We start from the raw sequence: 22,919 nt of genomic DNA on the forward strand, positions 1-22,919 counted from the left end.
ACATCATCAGTCCCTTGTGTTATTGTCTTGAGGGGTGTACCTTCTTCAGTGTATGTAGCAATTGAGTATATGAATATAAGAACGACCCAAGTACAATTTTTGGCCAAATTCAGTTTGACATGGGAAATTGTAGCTTATGCATGGACTCATATTGTGTGTAAATGATAAATCCTAATTCCCCCCGGAAGTGCCTGAAATGAATGAGTTAAATCTTATATTAATGTAAGAATGAAGGACTTGGCTCATTCTTACATTCATATAATAGCACCCTCTCTCATCCTTCTCCCATCTCTATAGCAGAATATCATGTATATGAATCAAAGAACGACCCAAGTCCACCACACAAAATGGCCTCTCCACAATTAATGTAAATGTAAATTGTCATAATAATATATGTTCTAATTTGTATAAACTTGTACAATGTTGCCTTCCCATCACAGTTAAATAGAATATTATTGGACAAATAAAAAAGATATGAAGTTTTTTTAGTTTACTCAAAATGATCTTCCATAGACTTGGGTCGTTCTTATATTCATATACTCAATTACCTGGCTGTGACCAGCTCTTTCTAAGGATGCAACATCCTTGTACTACTACACTTTATGTCATGAATTTTCTTTCTGAAGGTAAGACTGTGTAAACACCCAACACTCCCTGTGGTAAAATGTAACATACATCAGTGTACAACATGTGATTGTCATATAACATGATCGCAAACTGATTCATAACTACAAGAGTACAAAAAATAATAAGGTGCCATCTTGGATAGCAATGTGCAGTACAACATGCATACAATTTTTCACCTTGTTTTCCTGAACATGTCATAATTATGTGTATATACGCACCCACTCTGAGCACGGAACTTCGTTTGCACGATACCACAGCCTGGAAAGTCTGAATAGAGTAAATTAATGCACTGAAAATAGTACTCTCAACTTTATAATTGTAGGTGCACAAATTACTCTGAAAGCCTTTCATGTTTGTGAATGTATTTCGAGAATCTAACAACTATTTTGCATTGTGTACAATTACTCTGTTAAATACCTTCTTGCTAGCTCATCACAGGTTTCAACATTCCCATGAATACTCCTGAAGGAATTCCCTCAAGAGTGAATTATTTGAACAGAATTTGCTGACACTGATAACAAATGATTGGCATGAGGGAATCACATGCTTCTTTATTGATCTATTAAAATTCAGTCTTAAATGCCTACACGTACAAGCCAACTGTCTCAGATACACACTAAATTGTTCCCCTTTTTTTCTCAGTCACTTCTTTCATACAACAGCTGTTGCTACTCCTCACACCCACAAGTAAAGTTACTTTGATGGCAATCCTCATATATCTGTAGCATTTGTTTGAAAAAATGTAAAAGTATTTTACATACATTCTATACAATGTGTATGTATATCTCCCATAATAATGTACTTTCCCTATATTCTGCCCTTGATTTCCAGACACACGGACAAAAGTGTTCAGATACACGTCTAACTAGAGTCACCTGCTGTGTACTGTATACGCAAAATATTTTGCAAGGTTATTTTGCGAGTCATGCGCTATTCGCGAAGTCAAAGACATGCAGAAATATTGACTCTGATCCCATTGTGAATGTGATGTGCACATACACACTTCTCTGTTCGGTACAGGACTCCACGATCCCAAATTTAACCACTCGCAAAATTGTGGGGAATTTCCGATTCACAAAAATGTAGACTCGCATAATATATGGCGTATACAGCAGTTTCTTAACCTACTCGTGCTCAGCATGAGCCATACTACACTAATATCATCCATGTGACTGACCAGCACGAGCTCCAAACGTATTGTGGACATCAAATCTATTGGTGATATTTTATTTACACCAGAGTTTGTTGGCTTGAAACAGGAGAAAAGTTGTGAACCCTAAGATTTTGGAGAACTGGATGGCTGTAATGGGAAGGAATAATGCCATGACGCAAACATAGAATACATCAAAGTAATACGGGCACAAAACTTTCATATTCACATACAGTATCAGTCTGTAAGTGTATGTGCCTTCAATGTGACCCTAATCCGGGGAACGAACAACCACGCTTAGCGGTATTTCACATGACACTCATTCAAGGTGTAAGGCCAGAAAACATGGTGAAATCCTTCTGTTTTCCAATGAAATACATTATGGGAATGTTTGCATGAATAGTGAAACATTAAACAACAGAAACAGCCATCAAGGCACTTCCCATAGTGGACACGAACATGTGACATGCAAACTCAGGCTCACAGAGATAGCACCAACGGAGAGTGCTACAGCGATGATTCGAATCTCACTAACCCATGTTGCCCTTGTGCAGTTTCATGTGGTTTTGCAGGTCTTCTTGACGGGCAAACTGTGCAGAGCAACGGCCACACTCCAGGTAAATAGAGTGCACCTTGACCAGGTGCACCATCAGGTCGCCCTGACGGTCAAACGACATGCGGCAATGTGAGCAAGCGTGCTTGCATGCGGCATCCGTGGACAGCACATGCTTTTGAGCCTCCAGAAAGTTGTCAAAGCTCTGGTTGCATCCTTTACACTGGTAGGAGCGATTAACCACAGTGAACGAGCAGGGCCCTTCATGGGCCACAGCTATGTGTTCTTCTATCTCGTCCAGGTCTGCAGATATTTCCCGACACGTGTTGCACTGGAACTCAGACTTGGAGACAAGGTGGGTGCGTGCATGCTTGTGAAGCTCACTAGAGGGGATTCTCTGCCCTCCACACTTGCAGCACTGTTGACCACTGACAGCGGGGCTTTCTTCTTGGGGTGTGACACTGCCACGGTTTGCAGAAATTGGTGTTACCTTCGCCGTATGTTTCTCAACATGCGATGATTTTGACAAAGCCGTATGTTTCTCAGCATGCGATGATTTCGATAAAGCCATGTGTTTCTCAGCATGCGATGACTTTGACAACGCCGTACGTTTCACAACATGCGATGATTTCGACAAAGCCGTATGTTTCTTAGCATAAAATGATTTCGAAAGAGCCGTATGTTTCTCAGCATGCGATGATTTATTAGACAAAGAGAGGTACGGAAGTGAGACATAGCCATGAAGCTTATTGGAAGAATGCCCTTCATCTTCTGTTTCGTGACTCAAAATATGCTTTATCAGCAAAGACGAACTTTCAAAATATAACTTGCAGGTGCCACACTTCAGACCAGTGGTCTTATTGGCACTGAAGCACTTTAGGCAGACATCCCTATCTTTGGCTGGCTCTACGACAAAGCACTGCTTGCAGAATGAAACACCCTCATGGCATTCCAGCATGTGCTCATGGATTGAATCCTCGTGATCAAACGCTAGTGAACACTGCCGGCACTCGTAGGGAGATGTTCTGGCTCTCTTAGCACCTGTATCAACATCAGAGTGGCTTTCCTGACTGCTTTGCTCACTAGAAGAACTTCTTTTTCTTACCCGACGCTTACTTCCACTATCAGGAAGGAGATTAGGTACTTCAGTGTCAGTGGAAAGATCATTTTCAGATTGACTATCTAGAGACTCAGATTGACTATCTAGAGACTCAGTCTCTTTCTGGCACACATCACTGCGCTCAACTTGACGCCCATGAACAGTCATACATTCCTCTAGGTTGTGCCTCTCCTGCAGGAACTCCAGGAAATGGGAGAATTTAAGTCCATGGGCACTGTCCATGTGTTTACGAAGGTGCACCCACATCAGGAAATGTGTGGAACACAATGGGCATTGCAGCTTTGAGCCCTTTTTCTCATGGCCTTTGACTCTTGCATGCTCTGAAACAAATTTCTTAATCTTGCGGGTATTCTGTAATTTGACATGGTCATATAGTGTGTGCTGTTCGTCATCACTATGGGTTACTTTCCTTCCTTCATGAGCCATTTTTACAGCACATTTTCGAGACGCAGATTTAAGACCATGTACAGTTTTCTTGTGTTGGGTAACGTACCTTGCTCTTCCAAACAATTTCCCACACACATCACATGGAAATCTCTTGCCTGATGCGTCACGTGCTACAGGAGTAGGCAAAATACCATGCTTTAAGTTCTTGTGTCGGGTAACATATCCCTCACTAGAGAAGGTCTTGTTACACAAGTTACAGGGAAACATTCTGACTGAATGGTGATTTTCCAGTGTATTCTTGTCACTCGGGGTTTTTTCAGGTGTGCCCCTATGTCTAGCGAGATTCTGACCATCCTTGCCACGTCTACGAGTAGGTAAAATATGATGAACCTCTATTTTGTGCCGTGTAACATGGGCCTTAGTAGTAAAGGTCTTTGTACAAACGTCACAAGGAACTCTACTGACTAAAGAGTTATTTTTCAGTATGTGCTTATCACTACGGTGGGTTTTAGATGTCCCCCTATGTCCAGCAAGATTCTGACCAACTTTTTCACGTCTAGGAATACCATGAACCTCTTTCTTGTGTCTGATGACATTTTCCTTAGTAGTCAAGGTCTTATTACACACATCACAAGAAAATCTACCGACTTTAGATCGACTTTCCAGTACGTTGTCCTGTTTTTTCTTTGATGTGGGCCCACGTCTAGCACGATTCGGACCAACCCTGTCTAATCTAGGTAACTTATCATGTACCTCTCTCTTGTGTCGGGCAGCATGGTGCTTATTGCCAAAGGTTTTCTTACACACATCACAAGAAACTCTTTTGCCGGATGCAAGATTCTGACCAACCTTTTTGCGGCTAGGTGAAATACCATGTGCCTCTTGCTTGTGTCGGATAACTTGCCCCTTAGTAGCATAGGTCTTCTTACACACGTCACACGGAACTCTACTGACAGAGGGGCGATTTTCTAGTACAGATTTCTTACCAGGGGATTTCCCAAACGTCCCATCTCTGGCCTGCTTTGGACCAGCCCTGCCCAATGTACGGGTAGGTTTAATGCCATGTTTCACTTTCTTGTGTTGGACGAGATCCCTCTTATATTTAAAGGTCTTCTCACACACCTCACAGGGGAATCTGACAGATGACTGATTTTGACAAGACTTCCTCCCTATCCTGCTAAATGTGGGTTTAATACCATGAACCACTTTCTTGTGTTGGACAAGATAATCTCGGGTTAAGTAGAATTTGCTACACACAATACACTTGAATTTCCTGACTGATGAGCTAATTCCTCGCCCACTGCTGTCACCTGCAGGTCTTCCAGAGTTTCTCCCAGCGCGGGCCCTGGCTGAGGAAGCCTTTCTGCCCTCCGGTTTAATGCCATGAATATCGCGTCTGTGCCGGACCAGGTACCTCTTCGCTTTAAACGTCCTCTTGCATATATCACAAAAGAAGCGGCTGGCCGACTGGTGACATTCCTGGTGCTTCTGGAGGAGCAGTCTGTCTGTGAATGACTCGTAGCACAGATGACAATTAAATATATACTTCTTCTCAGGGCTCCGAGTGTCATCAGTGGTGCTCTTGATGCGGAGCTGCTTCTTGTTGTCTTCACTGCTATGTGCATCACCAACTCTGGATGATCGCCGGGTTAAGTATGTGATGCTGCCGCCACCCTCAGAAATATCTGTTTTGACAGGAGTGCAGGGTTCGACTTTTACAGGAAGGGCCTGACTGTCTTCCTTAGGAGCAGCGGACCTCTGATCTCCACAGTCAAGCAGTGTGCTTGACTCAGGGAGTTGCTGCTGGGAGTCTGGAATAGGCTGAGAGTCTGGACTAGGTTGAGAGTCCGGACTAGAATGGGAGTCTGGACTAGGCTGGGAGTCTGGACTAGGTTGAGAGTCCGGACTAGGCTGGGAGTCTGGACTAGGCTGGGAGTCTGGAACAGACTGAGAGTTGGGACTAGGCTGAGAGTCTGGACTAGGTTGGGAGTCTGGACTTGGCTGAGAGTCTGGACTAGGCTGAGAATCTGGACTAGGCTGGGAGTCTGGACTAGGTGGCAAGTTTGGCGAAATCTCCTCATGGGGTAGCTCCTCTGCCGCAGCTGCATCTAAAGAAGCAGAATGATATATCAGTCAGTACGATCTTCTTTTCACCTTGAAGCAATGCTGATAAATTTACCTATATAAAGGGCATGGTCTATAGCGTACAAGATGAAATCGTTATTACTGTATGACTTCCCAATAATTTTGTGTGTGGTTTTATTAGCGATAATGTAGTCCAGTATTATCATGCAGCTTGTTAACATACTGCGTAGCTCATAGCATGTCTCACATCACTTTCATGTGGGGATAAGAGTTAATATTTTTGGCACATTCTTACATTCCAACTGAGTGTGGAAGTACAGCTGTAAAAAAAACAAACAAACAAACAAACAAACAAAAACATGCAATGTATATGTAGCATTTACCATATATAGTATTTTAATTCAGAGAGCAGTCACATGGCATGAAAACTAGATAACTGGTGGAGAGGGGAGCTAGATGCTTACTTGCATTTGAGGGTCAAAAAGTTTTGGGGTTACCGTGTTCACTGTCTAAAAATACTCTATACTTTTAAAAATATGTCAATTCACTTTGATTTGGCTGTGCAACTTTTGAAACTGGAACATAGGGTGATTGCAAACTCAACCACAGGGAACCTCCTCAAAATCCTCCTCACTGGACCAAACTTTACTCCCTGTATTTAAATAACTTTACATCCCTTGCCCGGATGACTCCTAGCCAGAAGTTGATCATGGATTTGCACCTTTAACCCCATTTGCATGTCTGCATGTGCCATCACAAAGCCGCACCAATTTTTGCAACTGCATGTCACGCCCGAATGGGTGCAATTTGTGTACATTTCCTACGAAAACAGGCGTCGGCAGCTGGAAGCTGATGACATACACAAAAGACTTCCATTTATATTGAGAAATTGGATGATTTTCAGAGAGAAGATCATGTTTGTAATGGGTGGAAATTAGCTGCTTGGCAGAGGTCTGGGCTCTCAGATTGCTTTCTAATTTGTTTGGTTATGACAAAATTTTGATATAATGAAAAAAAAAAAGAACTGCTGGTCCCAAAGTCTTCATTATAGTCAAGGCGCTAATTCCTGTACGGGCCTTAATTAAGGAGTTCGTTCAACCCACCCCGCAGAAAAGGTTTGACCACACAGAGTGGTAGATGGGACCTCCAGGAACACCCCCAGGTAGTATGTGATTCGAAATTGTGGTATCAATAAAATTTTACAGGCCATTTTAGTTGCGACAAGACCTTATTGTTCGAAAAAGAGTCTGCTCACGCCAAGACTACTACACGCACCACTAGCACTGCTACAGGCGCCAGTGCCAGTGGTGCGTGTAGTAGTCTTAGCGCACGCAGACTTTTTCCTCGGCAAACAAGGGTTTTTGCCAGCAAACTCACTAGCTGAGGTCAGTGTAGTTTAGTTTCTAGCCGTTTTTATTTCGTGTATATTTTTTCCGAGTTGCAGCAAGCCGAGTGAGGTTGCATACCCAGTGATTGTGACCCCAAACCGTTCGGGCGTCGCAATCACTTGGTATGCGCCTTCGCTCGGCTTAGCACAATAAAGTGGGCTTCTACACATGCGCAAGCTGCAACTCGGAGAGATGAAAACGAAATAAAAACGACTAGAAACTAGACTGGGGTCGGTTACGGCTGGCACTGAAAATTACAACATAATCACAGTTTTTTTGCAGTTATTTCATGAATAATTCCTCAAAACACCATAAAACCATATATATATATATATATATATATATATATATGTTGCTAGAGATGTCAGCAAAACAATGGGATACATTGTAAGTTAAAATATTGTGCATGGTTACCATGGTAACCAGATGTATACAGGTGATTGATAATCCAAAAAATGCCTCCAACTGCTGCAAACTTTGGTATTTTTTGTTCAGTTTTTTTTTTGTAGATAGGTGAATTAAAAACAAACATTTCCATTGATTATTGTTCAAAAAAGTTTTTTCCTGTTGCCATGGCAACCAGTAATATCCAATCAGGATTCAGCTGTCAATACTTAAGAACTAATGCCCATATTTTCAAAAAGCTCAATAAGCATGTCATTCTGCATAATTGTACCATTTACCGTACTTTTAACACATATTTGACTTCAAATTACAGGCAAATGTTGTTTCCAGCAATGTATGGACACAAAATTCCCTTCAAAATCTATGTTAATACAGAGAGCAAAGCCGACGATATTCTGATATTAGCTTTTTAGAGTATATATTTACAGAGAAATGGTTATTCGAAACAACCTTGGCAAAGAGCAGAAGAAAGCAATTGATTGTTCTTGTTCTTAAAGGAAATTTATTCAAGAATGCAGATTAATTCCTTTCTAAAGAAGGAATATACACGTACACTGCATTATCCATCAATGGAATTAAAAGCGTACTTTTACACGTTGGTAAGCTAGGGTTAAAAATAAAAAAACAAAATGAAAAGTCATGACATGTAACTTTGTATTAAAACGTGCAGTAATGAATTAATGCTATTAAGGAGAGAATGAGGGAAAATCTTAGAGGTCCTATCCGTTTTATCCAGGTTAACTTTGTAGTGTTGAGGTGGGTAGTTTAACCCTATAAAGCCCAAGGGGGGGGGGGGGGCACATTGTGCCCCCTACCATATCTTCCATTTGCCGCTCCTAAACCCTTTACCCGATTTCAACCAAATTTGGTGGCTTTTCCTAAAATCTTATTACAAACATTTTGATATAAGTTAGGTATGTCCGATATTCCTGTTTGCTATGGCAACCGTAAACTGACAACCATGTTAGTCAGATTTTGTATGATTTTCTGTTTCAATTTCAGTTAACAATATAATTATGGATGAAATTGGGGTTTTCTTGGCTATAGTTTGCTAAAGGAAAGAAATGTGAAGTAATTATGGTTGAGAATTACCCTGAAATGGTCGTCTTATTATTTCCTTTATTTTCTATATAACATAGGCATCAAACAATTGATATAATAGAAATAATCGAAAATACAGCATTTTTCAAAGATTACCTTTTTATTTTGTGTTATCTTCACACAAGCTTTGCTGGAATATCATTTGTTTATCATAATATCAATCTGTAAACTTAAAATTTCAGTATTCTGGAAATACATGTATGAAATGTGATACAAATATATGCACCCATTCCAAGCAATACGTAATAGGTTTCATATATTTCTTTATAATTATTATTGTAATGAATTACGCCCCCACATGTTGACCTTGAGAAATTTCAACCATAACAAATAGTGAACGTTGACTTGCTCTTCCTTTGTAGTAAATATGAAAATGATTAATATAAAATAACAACATATTTACTGGGGATAAAGAAATAGAAAGAAAAAACATGATTTTAGCATATTTTCTATGTATTTTTTATATTTTGGGAAATAGTGCCCTCAGTGGGTAACCTTGAGAAATGTTGGGTCATGTAGGGTAGGCAAACTTATAAATGACTGTGGAAAATAGAAAGTTATCTGAGCCCGAAATGTCCTTAAAATACCCTGATCCACAAATAAAATTGTTGAACAAAAAAGTTACAAAACTTGTACTGTAATGTATAACAAAGTACTGAAAGTCAGTCACACTGTGAGCTCTAGTAACAGGCATAACAAGAAATTCATATCTAACAAAGAACTGACGATTCGAACTTGGTTATGAAATATCACCATAAGTTGTCCAAACAATATACCCTATATCGACAGAATGAATCAAATTTCGTGCACTTACAGTCCACGAAAAGCACAAAAATGTATCTACACTTTAGATATAGCCTATAACAAACAGAATGATTCACTTACAGTCCACGAAAAGCACGAAAATGTATTTACACTCGAGATATTTTTTTTTCACTTTTATCGCACGTCGGTGTGGTACAAACATAAATGCTGATGGTATATTTGAGACAGAAAGTTGTCTGATTGTCTGAATTGTCTGACCCTGAGACGTCCTTAAAATACCCTGATTAAGAACAAGAACAATCAATTGCTTTCTTCTGCTCTTTTACAAGGTTGTTTCGAATAACCATTTCTCTGTAAATATATACTCTAAAAAGCTAATATCAGAATATCGTCGGCTTTGCTTTTTTCACTTTTATCGCACGCTGGTGTGGTACAAACATAAATGCTGATGGTATATTTGAGACAGAAAGTTGTCTGATTGTCTGAATTGTCTGACCCTGAGACGTCCTTAAAATACCCTGATTCACAAATACCTCGATAAACAAATAAACTTGTTGAAAATAAAGCTAAAATACTTGTGTATATATATATATATATATATATATGTATAACGAAGTACTGAAAGTCAATCCATCACACTGTGAGCTCTAGTAACAGGCTTAACAAGAAATGTAAAATTGAATTCATATTTAACAAACAATTGGTAATTCGAACTTGATTATGAAATATCACCACAAGTTGTCCAAATATATATAGCTTACCAACGAAAAGTACGCTTTTAATTCCATTGATGGATAATGCAGTGTACGTGTATATTCCTTCTTTAGAAAGGAATTTATCTGCATTCTTGAATAAATTTCCTTTAAGAACAAGAACAATCGATTGCTTTCTTCTGCTCTTTTCCAAGGTTGTTTCGAATAACCATTTCTCTGTAAATATATACTCTAAAAAGCTAATATCAGAATATCGTCGGCTTTGCTCTCTGTATTAACATAGATTTTGAAGGGAATTTTGTGTCCATACATTGCTGGAAACAACATTTGCCTGTAATTTGAAGTCAAATATGTGTTAAAAGTATGGTAAATGGTACAATTATGCAGAATGACATGCTTATTGAGCTTTTTGAAAATATGGGCATTAGTTCTTAAGTATTGACGGCTGAATCCTGATTGGATATTACTGGTTGCCATGGCAACAGGAAAAAAACTTTTTTGAACAATAATCAATAGAAATGTTTGTTTTTAATTCACCTATCTACAAAAAAAAAAAAAAACTGAACAAAAAAATACCAAAGTTTGCAGCAGTTGGAGGCATTTTTTGGATTATCAATCACCTGTATACATCTGGTTACCATGGTAACCATGCACAATATTTTAACTTACAATGTATCCCATTGTTTTGCTGACATCTCTAGCAACATATATATATGGTTTTACGGTGTTTTGAGGAATTATTCATGAAATAACTGCAAAAAAACTGTGATTATGTTGTAATTTTCAGTGCCAGCCGTAACCGACCCCAGTCTAGTTTCTAGTCGTTTTTATTTCGTTTTCATCTCTCCGAGTTGCAGCTTGCGCATGTGTAGAAGCCCACTTTATTGTGCTAAGCCGAGCGAAGGCGCATACCAAGTGATTGCGACGCCCGAACGGTTTGGGGTCACAATCACTGGGTATGCAACCTCACTCGGCTTGCTGCAACTCAGAAAAAATATACACGAAATAAAAACGGCTAGAAACTAAACTACACTGACCTCAGCTAGTGAGTTTGCTGGCAAAAACCCTTGTTTGCCGAGGAAAAAGTCTGCGTGCGCTAAGACTACTACACGCACCACTGGCACTGGCGCCTGTAGCAGTGCTAGTGGTGCGTGTAGTAGTCTTGGCGTGAGCAGACTCTTTTTCGAACAATAAGGTCTTGTCGCAACTAAAATGGCCTGTAAAATTTTATTGATACCACAATTTCGAATCACATACTACCTAGGGGTGTTCCAGAGAGTCCAACCGACCACCCTATGCAGTCAAACCTTTTCTGCGGGGTGGGTTGAACGAAGTCATTTTTTCTGGGTCCCTGCGCCTGGACTATTATAAAAGGAGTCCACTGTACTACTTCTCGATTTGGAGACAAGAATCTTGACACATACCTTCTCTCAAATCTTCTTCTTCAGAGGCTTGGGCACTGTTTGCTTCAGAGGCAGTATCTTCAGAATGCTGAGGGGATGGCTCATCATCGGCATGAATCTAAAGAGGGGAATGAATGAAAGGAGCAAAACTAATGAACCTCAGATCATCTTCATTGCATGATTATTATATCCATTCACAAGAGGGATGCAGTCCATGGTGGATATGAAATACGAAATGCACCAGTTACAAAACATCCTGGCAACAAAAATTGATCTAGTGCATTTTGTACAACTGTATTCAAGACTACAAAAAATAGGCAAATATATCTTTCATCTGCAAATAACTATGTTTTCACATTAAATCCATTTCTTTTCAACCATGGAATTTTGAATGACAAATAATAAAAATACATATGAGGAAAAGCATTAAATGATAAAAATTGAACATAGTGTGATAGAATGCAAACGATATGCAATCTGAAGAACTGGAAGTATCATTACAGAAACCATCTATATATTTTTCTTTAACTTCATTAGTTCAATTACACGCACCAATTTCATGTGTGCCCAGCCAATCTTTTACAGTTCTACTAACTACTATTACAAGATTTGGAAGCTTTAGATTTGCAACGTGGATGATGATGTTGCACTGGCCATTCTCTCTCCCTGCGCCGTGTTGCAAAGTAGCTTTAGATTCTGCAAAGACACAACCTATACAAAGTAAAATGGCGACCCCATAAGATCACTGCATCAAGTAGCTCTAGATGCATTATGAATTGAGCAGATGCAGGAATGGCCCATTAGCCAAAATGTGTACTGAAAAGTCAGATAAAAGAAGATTGATTTCGATAAGCAATTCTGCACATGCTCAAAACGGTTTGTTTTTCCTATGACTGTCCGAAACGCGATAATCTAAAGCTCTCTACCATCATCACAAACCTCCCATCCATCACTGTCGTAATCCTTAGGCGGCTTCTCCTTGTCCCCAGTAGATGTCTGTACTGATATTGGACGAGGCTCCACCCCTCCTGCATCAGATGTCTGGTCCTCCTCGGGTCTCTCTGCTTCAACGTCCACCCAGCCCCCGTCTCCATCTTCATCTGGGGACTGACCATGGTCCACAGGAGACCGTTGCTCTGTGATGTCCAAGAGGTCACATGACTCTCCCTCCTCCAGGGAACCTGACGGCCCAGTGTCACAATGACTTGATAGTGGAGCTGTAAGGGGTGGTGTCTCTTCATCAGATGGATCATCTCTGTTGTCTTCAGGCCCTTTATCCTCCGAGCAGGATTCAACAAGTGGGGTTGCAGGACCATCTGGCAAAGGTTTCTCCGCATCGGATGCATTCACCCTGGGCAATTCTTTCTGGGTCTCCTCACTCTCCTGAATTATAGAAGCAACTGGAACCCCTACCCCGCTCACTGACAAAACTTGACGAGCTTCTAAATCTGTATTTGAAACTGCATTTGAAATTGTTTCTTTGACTCCAGATGTCACATCCTTTCCACTGCTCTGAGACTGGTCTACAGAAATCGCCTTCTGAAGCCACTCAGCATCTCTTTGTACCGGTACCAGAACAAGCAGATCACCCTGGTTTTCCTTGCCCACCTTGGCAACAACTTCCTCAACCTCAGGCTCAGGGTCGATTACGTCTCCTACAAGTGCCTTGAATTTTCGCAGAGTTTCAGCATTCCACTGAGCACAGATGTCACATGACGTGACTGGCGGAGAGCAAGCACGGCAGCCAACGCAGAAGAGATGCCTGTCCCATTCTGCCAGGGGTCTGCCACATGCAGACACTTGACACTTTTTGGGGAGAGTAATTGACCACTCTTGCTCGTCAGCCATCTCGACAGTACACCCTGATAACAGACAGACAAATGGGAGAGAACAAACACAAATTTTCAACACCAAAAAATAGACAATAATACAGAATTCTGAGACAAACTTATCAAATGCAAGACCATGGCTTGAGGGTAAGCATGGCAGATCAGAAATAGTAAGTCATTCACACAGTGGAAACTCGATATAAAGAGATCTGAAATAACAAAATAGGTGACATATGAAACTAATTTCTCCAGTCCAAATGAATTTATTTCCTTTCCACTGCATTATCTGCTACTGATATTAAACAAAATATCTCATTGAAAGAAAAAATATTCTTGGTCCAAAAAGCATTTCATTACACGTAGTTTCCACTGTAGCAAGGACCTCCTGCATCACTTCTTTCCAAATCTGGACAAGAAACTTTTTTTTTACTCGGCCAAAATTCATTTGAACACATGCCTTAATCATCCTTTATATTATGAGATCAGGAATATGATCACTCCTGAAAATGATTTTAAGTATTGTTAATATCAATATAAATATTTAATGTGGAAAAAAAAAAGGAAAAATTAATAGAATGTTTTTGCACTGCACAGATTCATGTACAGCACTACTAAACCATTCCTCCTGCAATTCTCCATGATCCTGCAATGCCCTTTGAAATGAGTTTCTTTTTGCCCATTAACAAAGAACATACGCTGTAGGGGTATTACTAGCCAAGGCGAAAATAATCAAGCAGTACACGTATCCCCTTTTCATGGTCCACTGCATGTGCCATCGGGCAATGGAAAAATACTGATCGATGAGATATGACAAGAGGGCTGACAGCAAACAAGCCATGCAATAAGACCAGAGATCAGTGTTTAAACGCTAAATAAAACAGAAATTTCCTCCTGTTGCATGCGCAAGCTTGCTCTGAAAATCCCACAGCTTGCATGACTTGAGCGCTGTCTGCACCCGATGTCTGCACAAATCTGAGTACCCACCTACAATGTATCAATCAGTGTGGAATAGTAATTTGGAATATAAATGCACCAGATCAGGTTAGTTCTGATTTTATTTTTCTCTTTACAAATACTTGTAAAACGATGTCAAGACTTCAGTTTCATGGGGCTGCTTCATGCGCGGAGCAGTGAGCACGGCGTCTAGTCGGGCAAAAATTATTAACTATTAATGTCAAGAGGCTAGTAGTAGCTCTGTATCCCTGTCACTGAATGATGTTGAATTGTTTAATGATTTCACAATAGACCATGGTTCGCTGACCCTACCATAAAGTTACATCATCATGCATCATCATCAAATTATAAGAGTTAAAGTTTAGAAGTATCAATACGATTCAAAGGCCCAAATTCATGGTAAAATCTTGTCTATGGTTTAACTCTAACTAGGCCAGGGGCTAGGCCCTCGTCGTTCCGCGCGATGTATCATTAACACGAAAAGCTATCGCCGCGACGTTTCATGACTTTTTTCTTTCGAGTCTCCCGCATCTTTTGACACCAAATTTGCGATGCCCGGGGCCGCGGTTCCGAAGTTGCGCATAAATATGTACGTGCATGTCAGACCATAAATTGCTCAAAAACGTGAATTTGTGTACAATTTCAATGCAAACTGTTCTTACTGGCAAATTTCATAAAAGCATGATTATTTTGGGGGTTTATTGATTAAAATCAATTAATAACATATTTTCTTGTTCGGAACAATGCTGTGGACAAGCTTCATCGAAAAAACAATGAAAAACATAAAGTCGAAAAAAACAAGGAAATACATAAGATATTAAAAAACAATCAAATACTTAAGAATTTTTTTCTGATGGCACAATTTTTTTTTCTTACTGTACATTTGCTCAGGACACTAAAGAGAATAGGTACACAAAAAATGTGCCCATTTTGAGCTTTATTAATTGATTTATACCAAATTATTTAATTTACTGCATCGTTATGCATAAATTAGCATAATTTAGCATAAATGATAATTTTTTTTTAAATTAACTTTGTGGTACTTTAGAGGACATCATAGGCAACGTGTGTGCCAATTTTCGTCGCGATCACGCGGTCGACAGCTGAAATGTGGAGGGGGGGCCTGGGAGGCCCCCCGGCTCTATGATCTACCTAAATAGCCCGGCCTAGTTAGGGTTAAAGCACGAACAAAGACCTTGGTCTTGTATGGGGCACCAAGTATTGCATGGCCTACTCCATTACAAACTCAGTCATTTTGTCGATGAAATTTTCATTCCGTTATGAATGATTTCGTCACGAAATGGGCCAAAGGGTCCATGATCAGATACATAGACTGTATTAATGTTAACTTGTTTGAGCCCTTCAAATTAAATCTCAACTTTTTTGGGGGAGGGGGTGGACATAGCTAACAAGACTATAAAGTAACTTGTAAATGTTAAGTGGTAAGTTAGTTAAGCTGCTCTTTTGGCATGAGGACAACACTTTTTCAATATTTTTATTGAATAGAAAACAAACAACACTGTATTCCATGTGCTTGTGACCTTCTACAACAAAAGGATCCTAAAGTCGCTGATGGCTGAGCCAAGAAAATCGAGTTTGAAGTCACATCATCAAATTCGCTCAAAATAATCAGATTTCGGCTTTTGGTATACTTTTGTAAACTAATATTTGTCTATCATCTGCCGAAATTTTGAAGCTAAATGATCACAGGAAAGGCAAGATATCATGGTTTTTCTAGGCCATGATTTTGCGACTTTCAACGTTACAGAAATGTGTCAGAAGATTTGGATTTAGCGCGGCAGGTAGACTCCGCCCCTAGCAACGAGGAAGTGATCTTATTGGTCAGCGCGTTGCATCCTGATTACTGATTGGTCCTGCGTAGACCGCGGGCGCTAAGCTTGAATGAACATCGCGGAGGTCGCTCGGAGCATGCCTTATTGTCAAGCGGTGAAAACTGTCTTGCCTCCCCTTGATCATGATAGTGCCAGAAGGAAAACTTTGAAGGCGTTTTTCTCGAAACTCTGATTTCCTCAACCACTTGACATCATTGATATCTCCGCAACCGAGTACTTTTATGAGTTATGCAGTACTGTATGAAATTGAAGAAGAAGAGTAAGGGAATATCAAATGTCATGCAATTTTCAGAAAATTGTCCTCCCCCAACTTTCAGATCCTTCTGTTGTAGCGGGTCACATATAGTCTACAAAGTACAAATGTGTTATAATACATATTTATAATTATATGAATATGTACAGCAGTGCTGTATTATTTATAGTGTCTGGTCACCCTTAACCCGTTGAGGACTGTTTGATTTTGCTACAACACGCATTTCCCACAGACACCTGCCCGAGTATACTCGGGACTCGTCCTCAACGGGTTAATCTGAAAAACAAACATTTTAAAACATGGTGGTGGTTAAGCCTATCCTACCATTTTAACAAGCAATCAAATGAAATTTTGTGACTTGTACTTCATGTGAATAAAAGATATCATTGACATTATCAAGTGGTTATAAAGGTTTTGAAATTTAACAACCTTAGAAAGTCAAGATCTCCCAGTGTGATCTGTCTATGGAATGCTCTCCCAACCGAAGCGGTGTGTAAAGCCCCTTCCTTTGAGGTCTTCAAGCACCGCCTCTCGTCAATCACCCTCCATTAAAACATCACTGTCATCAATAGATTTGGTTTTTACTTGCTCTATCATTTTGCCCTCCTCCTTTAATTTGTGTGTGTTCACACTATAGGGTCTTATTCTGCACGACACGTGTTCCCGTGACCGCGCACCTCACTGCACTCAGTACAAATACTCTACTATTCACTGACACTTAGTACGACAAGAGGGAAGTAATTTAATGGATTTCATGGTTTATAGAATACATGTACTTAAAACACTACTACGAGTACCGTACACTTCCTACTCTTCGAATTTTGTGATTACAGAATCTCTGTCACTAGACCATCTACAAAAACATTAAAATGGTTAATAAACAAAGAAACTAGTACGACTAGGACTCAGAGTCAGACCTCGCCCGACCAGACGCTGTGCGAAGCACATACAGCGACTGGACTGTGTTACTTAGTTATAAGTCAGACCCAAAGAGATTATACCACAAGAGGGCGTAGTCCAGTGGGGAGGCAGCCACGCGAGGGGGAGCTGCCATTTCGCGTTGTGGGAGCTGCCATTGCACGGATCCTGTACAGTTATTAATCAGTAGATGGCAGCGCACTGTTTAATGCGCTCGACTTGAATATTCGGCTCAGCGACCTTGCGTTGTTTTATTGTGACGTCACAATGGTCATGTTTAAGCGTCATAATGGTGCTGATGTTCTTTGATTTTATGGCGTGAGTGGGAATGTATGCGAAACAAACGTCATAATGCTCAAGTACTGACTAGTCTACACCCAAGTTCCCACTGTTTATTTTGCGAACAACAAAAAGGTCTGGACTCTACCAAATGGTTCAAATGATGTGATATCATCGTAGAAACTAATATTCAAACAATTAACTACATTGTGATTCTGAAAATGAAAATGTGAAATGAAGAATAACATATCATTCCAGATATGATATGAGAAGATATGACTTGAACATAGACTTAGATCCAGTGCCAGGAGCTGAGTGTGCGCTCCCTCTTCAATTTTGGATGCACTATTTGTACGCACGCGTATGGCGACTACTTACTCTATAGGTATAATCTCTTTGGTCAGACCCTACCTAACCCCATTTATGACCCCTAGCTTGTCTAGTCAACTAACGTTAGAAAAGTAAGAGGAAAAAGCTTGTCTGGTGAAGACCTGAATATAAGAACGACCCAAGTCCAATTTTTGGCCAAATTCAGTTTGGCATGGCAAATTGTAGCTTATGCATGGACCCATCTTGTGTATAAATGATAAATCCTAATTACACCGTATCCCCGGAAGTGCCTGAAATGAATGAGTTAAACCTTATACAGTACTCTCCGCATAATCGGGTAGGCTCGGGCAAAGCGTTTCTTACCCGATTAAGCGGAGTACCCGATTAACAGAAGAACACGTCTCATTCACAACTGACACACACGATGTGTATGTAAGTACATGCAGTGATATGCTTAAAGGACAAGTCCACCTTCATATACATAAGGATTGAGAGAATGCAGCAATATTAGTAGAACACATCAGTGAAAGTTTGAGGAAAATTGGACAATCTGTTCAAAAGTTACGGATATTTTAAGTATCTGCGCGTCACTGCTGGAAGAGAAGACTACTAGTACTACAGTGTATGATGTCACATGCGTACAACTATAAAAGGAAAATAAAAAGAGAATTTCACAAAACTTTACTTTTTGAATAAAGTGCACATTTCTTCGACTTGCTACTGACGTAATATTATTATGTGTAATATTATTCCCCCTGCCTTCTGAAAGAGAGAAGTCGCGTGTTCTTTTGTTATGCGAGAAAAATGGAAATAAGTTGAATTTTCTTTATTCTTTTTTTATATCGTTGTACTCATGTGACATCACAAGCTATAGTAGTCTTTTCATCCAGCTGTGACTGAGCAGAAACTTCAAAAATTCATAACTTTTTAACGGATTATCCGATTTTGCTCAAACTCTCACTGATGTGTTCTACTAGTATTGCTGCATTCACTCAACCCACATGTCTATGAAGGTGAACTTGTCCTTTAACACGCGTGCTTGCAATGCACATTTTACGTTAAACCTTACACTTGCTCAGTCACAAGCAATATTATGGACAAATATGTCTTCAGAAAACTTTGTCGTTTAGACTCCTCGCTAACACGCAGGCGTTTTCCGAAATGAACACGTCTCTTTGCGTGCACTAGTCACATAGAACCTTGGGTTACTTTTTGAGAAGTGACTGGGGAAAAGCAAAATTATGGAGCTGGTGAATGGCCTGATTTTTGATGCAGTTGTTGCAGAGCAAGGGAGCAGTGCAAGTGTGTTCAACTCCTGTCTGTCTATGCAGTTGTGAGTGCCAGCTACATGTGTAATGTTCGTTTATGTGTGGCAAGTCGGTACTGGTACATGTGTTTCCATGTTTAATCACTCCCCAAATGATCGGTCTTCTTTGCAAATCAAGCAGAGAATGCGATCAGCCGTGGAAAATTTGACATTCATGATTTCTTAAAGTTTTTTATCTGCGATAAAATGTGAGTATTAGATAAGAAGAAAATTATTTCCCCATTTATTTATGCGGAGAGGCAACCGATTATCAGGTAATTTTAATGTGCATTGGAACTGATTTTGACATTACTTCATACTACCCAATTAAACGGAGCACCCGTTTAAGCGATACCCGATTACGCGGAGAGTACGCGTTACTGTATTAATGTAAGATTAAGAATGAAGGACTTGGTTCATTCTTACATTCATATTATAGCGCCCTCTCTCATCTCTATAGCAGAATATCATGTATGTATATGAATCAAAGAACGACCCAAGTCCACCACACAAAATGGCCTCTCCACAATCAATGTTAAATGTTGATTGTCATAATAATATTATGTTCTAAAGACTAATTTGTACATACAATGTTGCCTTCCTATCACAGTTAAATAGAATATTATTGGACAAATAAAAAAGATATGAATTTTTTTTTTTAGTTTAATCGAAGGCAGCCTAGCCTTACTACAAATGGTCTTCCATGGACTTCGGTCGTTCTTAATCTTTAAGTTATATTCATACACAAGAGACTACTCGATTGTTAATTTGTTAATAGTTTGTAGTTGTAAAATGCACATAAATTGCAACAACGTTTATCACCGTTTATCAACTCTACAAATACAATGATCTGCCCTGAGCTGTGTAGTGAGGTTCAGGAACGTGGTACACAATTTCCTACCCGTAAATTTATGCTGAAGAAGCTGTAGCTGCAGGATGGGCTGCAGGCTGCTACAATAACGTTAGACTGGGTTGCTGGGGCATTGCCACCAAGACGATCTGACCGATCAGACAGGCTTGCAAGCAGACGAGCATGAGTGCGATACTGACGTAAAGGTAAAGCTCAAAGGTTGATGAATGGACATACATTGTACGTCAAACATACAACAAGGTTAAAAGAACTGCCATACTTCTTAATCTTACCGTATTCCACCTTCAAAAGTCCAAATCCAAAAATGGTTCACAGCATGTAAAACGTTTAAGATGTGCAGGATTTCGCGCGCGCGCTGACGTCGGCACTGATGAACGGAGGTCATGGTCGACCAGTCATCTCAGCTATACACAACAACATGCCCTGTATGCGTACTTGCTGTGTACACTCCATCACTTCCTAAGCTCAGATATTCACTATCTCAAAATAGTATTTCAAGAGTTCTATCGCTGGTGACTGTTGATCACATAATGTATGTCAGTAAAGTATGAGAAAGGGGTGAAAAGAAAATTATTTATATGAAAAAATAAATAAAAAGTGTGTTTATCCTTACCCCTTGCCTTGCTCTGCACGAGCCCACCACAATCCATATACACGCGGCTGCGCGCCCCAGGCCAAGCTAGCCGGCTGATACTAGTAGTACTGTACATGGTGGACATCGACGACTCTCGCAAATTGTACCGTTACCAGAGTTCTGTGGTGGGTACCCACCAGCTAAAAAAAAAAAAAAAAAAAAAAAAAATCATCTCTGGTGTTGAGGTAGTCTGGTTTACAGACCCTTTGCAAGCTGCTCCTTTTACAAATTTTGATGCGTCGTCTGATGCGGCAACGGAGTCGTGTGTCTCACCTTTGCCGAAGGCAAGTTTCAAGTTTCTTTATTGTTTAAAGCCTTGTTAGGGCACAAACAGGGCCGGCGGAGCGTTTTCAAAGTGTGGGGCCCACTTCTGGGTTTCATGAGCTAACAAGCAAAAAGAAGAAGAAGAAAAAAAAAGTTCCTCAGCTCATCTCTCCCCTTCCATTTAACAAGCGAAAAAAAAAAGGTCTTCAGTGGAAAAGCATAAGCTTACCGCGCTCACACTTCAAGATCTCCATCTATTTTTATTATCAGTGCCACCATGGACCTACTCGTTGTAGGTCCATGATGCCACTTAACGTACTTCCGGGTTGAAAAAAAAAAAATGTGGGAGCCCGAAGCGATGACACCTTATGTATTTATCCTTTGTATGGTGCACAAAAAGTGTGGGGGCCCGAGCCCCCACGGCCCCCACGGTTCCGCCGGCCATGACAAAAACATTTAACAAGAACATGGCAACAATCTCGAAGTCTATAAACAGCATACAATAACTTGCATGTTGGGCAATAACAAACTTCTTAATGAAACCATGTTTTACGCGTTCAGAAAAAAAAGCAAACTGTTGACACCGAGGTGACCCTGCTGTTGGTACCACTTTCTTTTCGCTTGCCTAAGTTCCATAATAGGCATTACAGAACGACTGACACACGGTAATTTCCATGGTCCCGTCCCTACATCGAGGCTTCGATGATATAAGAATAATGATGATAACATCATTACCACAACCAACAAGTACAAAAGAACACGGCAACAAATGAATAAATGAAAAAAGGGAAATACTGTACAAGGCCCTACTATTTGTCATGGGAAGATTTAAGTTCTTATAGTTGCATAAAGTATAAATCTGTACAAATTAATCATTCCGTTTCCTCTTGCTTGAAAAAAATCTCTTAAATTTGAAGGTAGACGGATTTCCAAAATACTCTTTAATGTAATTAGCAGTTTCCCCTTTTCTTCATAGACATAAAACTCGAGTATTTTATTCATCCCCTACATTATTTTGCTTAAGTTCTCAGGTCAAGGGGTGAGTTCATAATATAAACTGCCAGAAACAACCGGGGAGCTTTTGCTGAAGTTTCTGCATCTAAATCTAGTGAAAGTAATTCTATAAGGTTTGGGAACAATATATTTTTCGTAGCATAACATCCTTAAATATTCTATAATTTATACAACTCCCTACGCTATCTAAATCAAATTTTTTTTCGTTGATCAGACAGAGTCTGTGACACTGTTTTTTTTTCTAACGATGAAAAATCGATGTCAGCACCAAGCATGCCTCAGAAGGCCTGATTTGTTTGGTGTGAAACTGAATCCAGCTACACTCTATTGATTTACAGCGTGTATTTCTAAACACAGTTTATACGCTATTGCAGACAATTTAAGATCGTCTTCCGAGGGTACTTAGTACAAAAACCAGAAGTTAATCATTCTTCAATGTTGCCAAGCAATTATTCATATACTAGAAGTAAGCAATCTACCTATAACCCTCCATTTGAGCATGTACTATATAGTTTTACAAAATTTGAGATGCAATTTCTCGACAATCAGAATTCATATTACAGTATCCCCAAATTTCACAGCCATATCCATGGTATTGGAACTACAGCAGCATCAAAAAGTTTCAACTGTGCATCGTTAAGCAGCACAATCCAGCTGAGAACATACTTATTTTGTCGTTAGTGGGCGCTAATATTCTGGAAAAAAATAATACGAATA

The 22,919-nt window shown here is 39.9% G+C and overlaps 1 protein-coding gene across 1 annotated transcript; it reads right to left on the reverse strand.

The window, feature by feature from the left end:
- Window positions 1-973: 973 nt before the first annotated feature.
- LOC139709028 (uncharacterized) lies at window positions 974-20,599 on the reverse strand. The gene is made up of 5 exons (XM_071620996.1): window positions 20,563-20,599; window positions 12,637-13,559; window positions 11,719-11,815; window positions 4,687-5,945; window positions 974-3,621 (listed from the first exon to the last, which is right to left on the reverse strand). The coding sequence occupies exons 2-5, from the start codon at window positions 13,543-13,545 to the stop codon at window positions 2,308-2,310; spliced, it is 3,579 nt and encodes a 1,192-aa protein (XP_071477097.1). The 5' UTR covers window positions 13,546-13,559; window positions 20,563-20,599; the 3' UTR covers window positions 974-2,307.
- Between the last annotated feature and the right edge of the window lie 2,320 nt (window positions 20,600-22,919).

This window comes from Diadema antillarum, unplaced genomic scaffold, assembly GCF_040938485.1.
Source record: "Diadema antillarum isolate AM-2024a unplaced genomic scaffold, OU_Dant_1.0 seq00001400_RagTag, whole genome shotgun sequence".
Classification (NCBI taxonomy): domain Eukaryota; kingdom Metazoa; phylum Echinodermata; class Echinoidea; order Diadematoida; family Diadematidae; genus Diadema; species Diadema antillarum.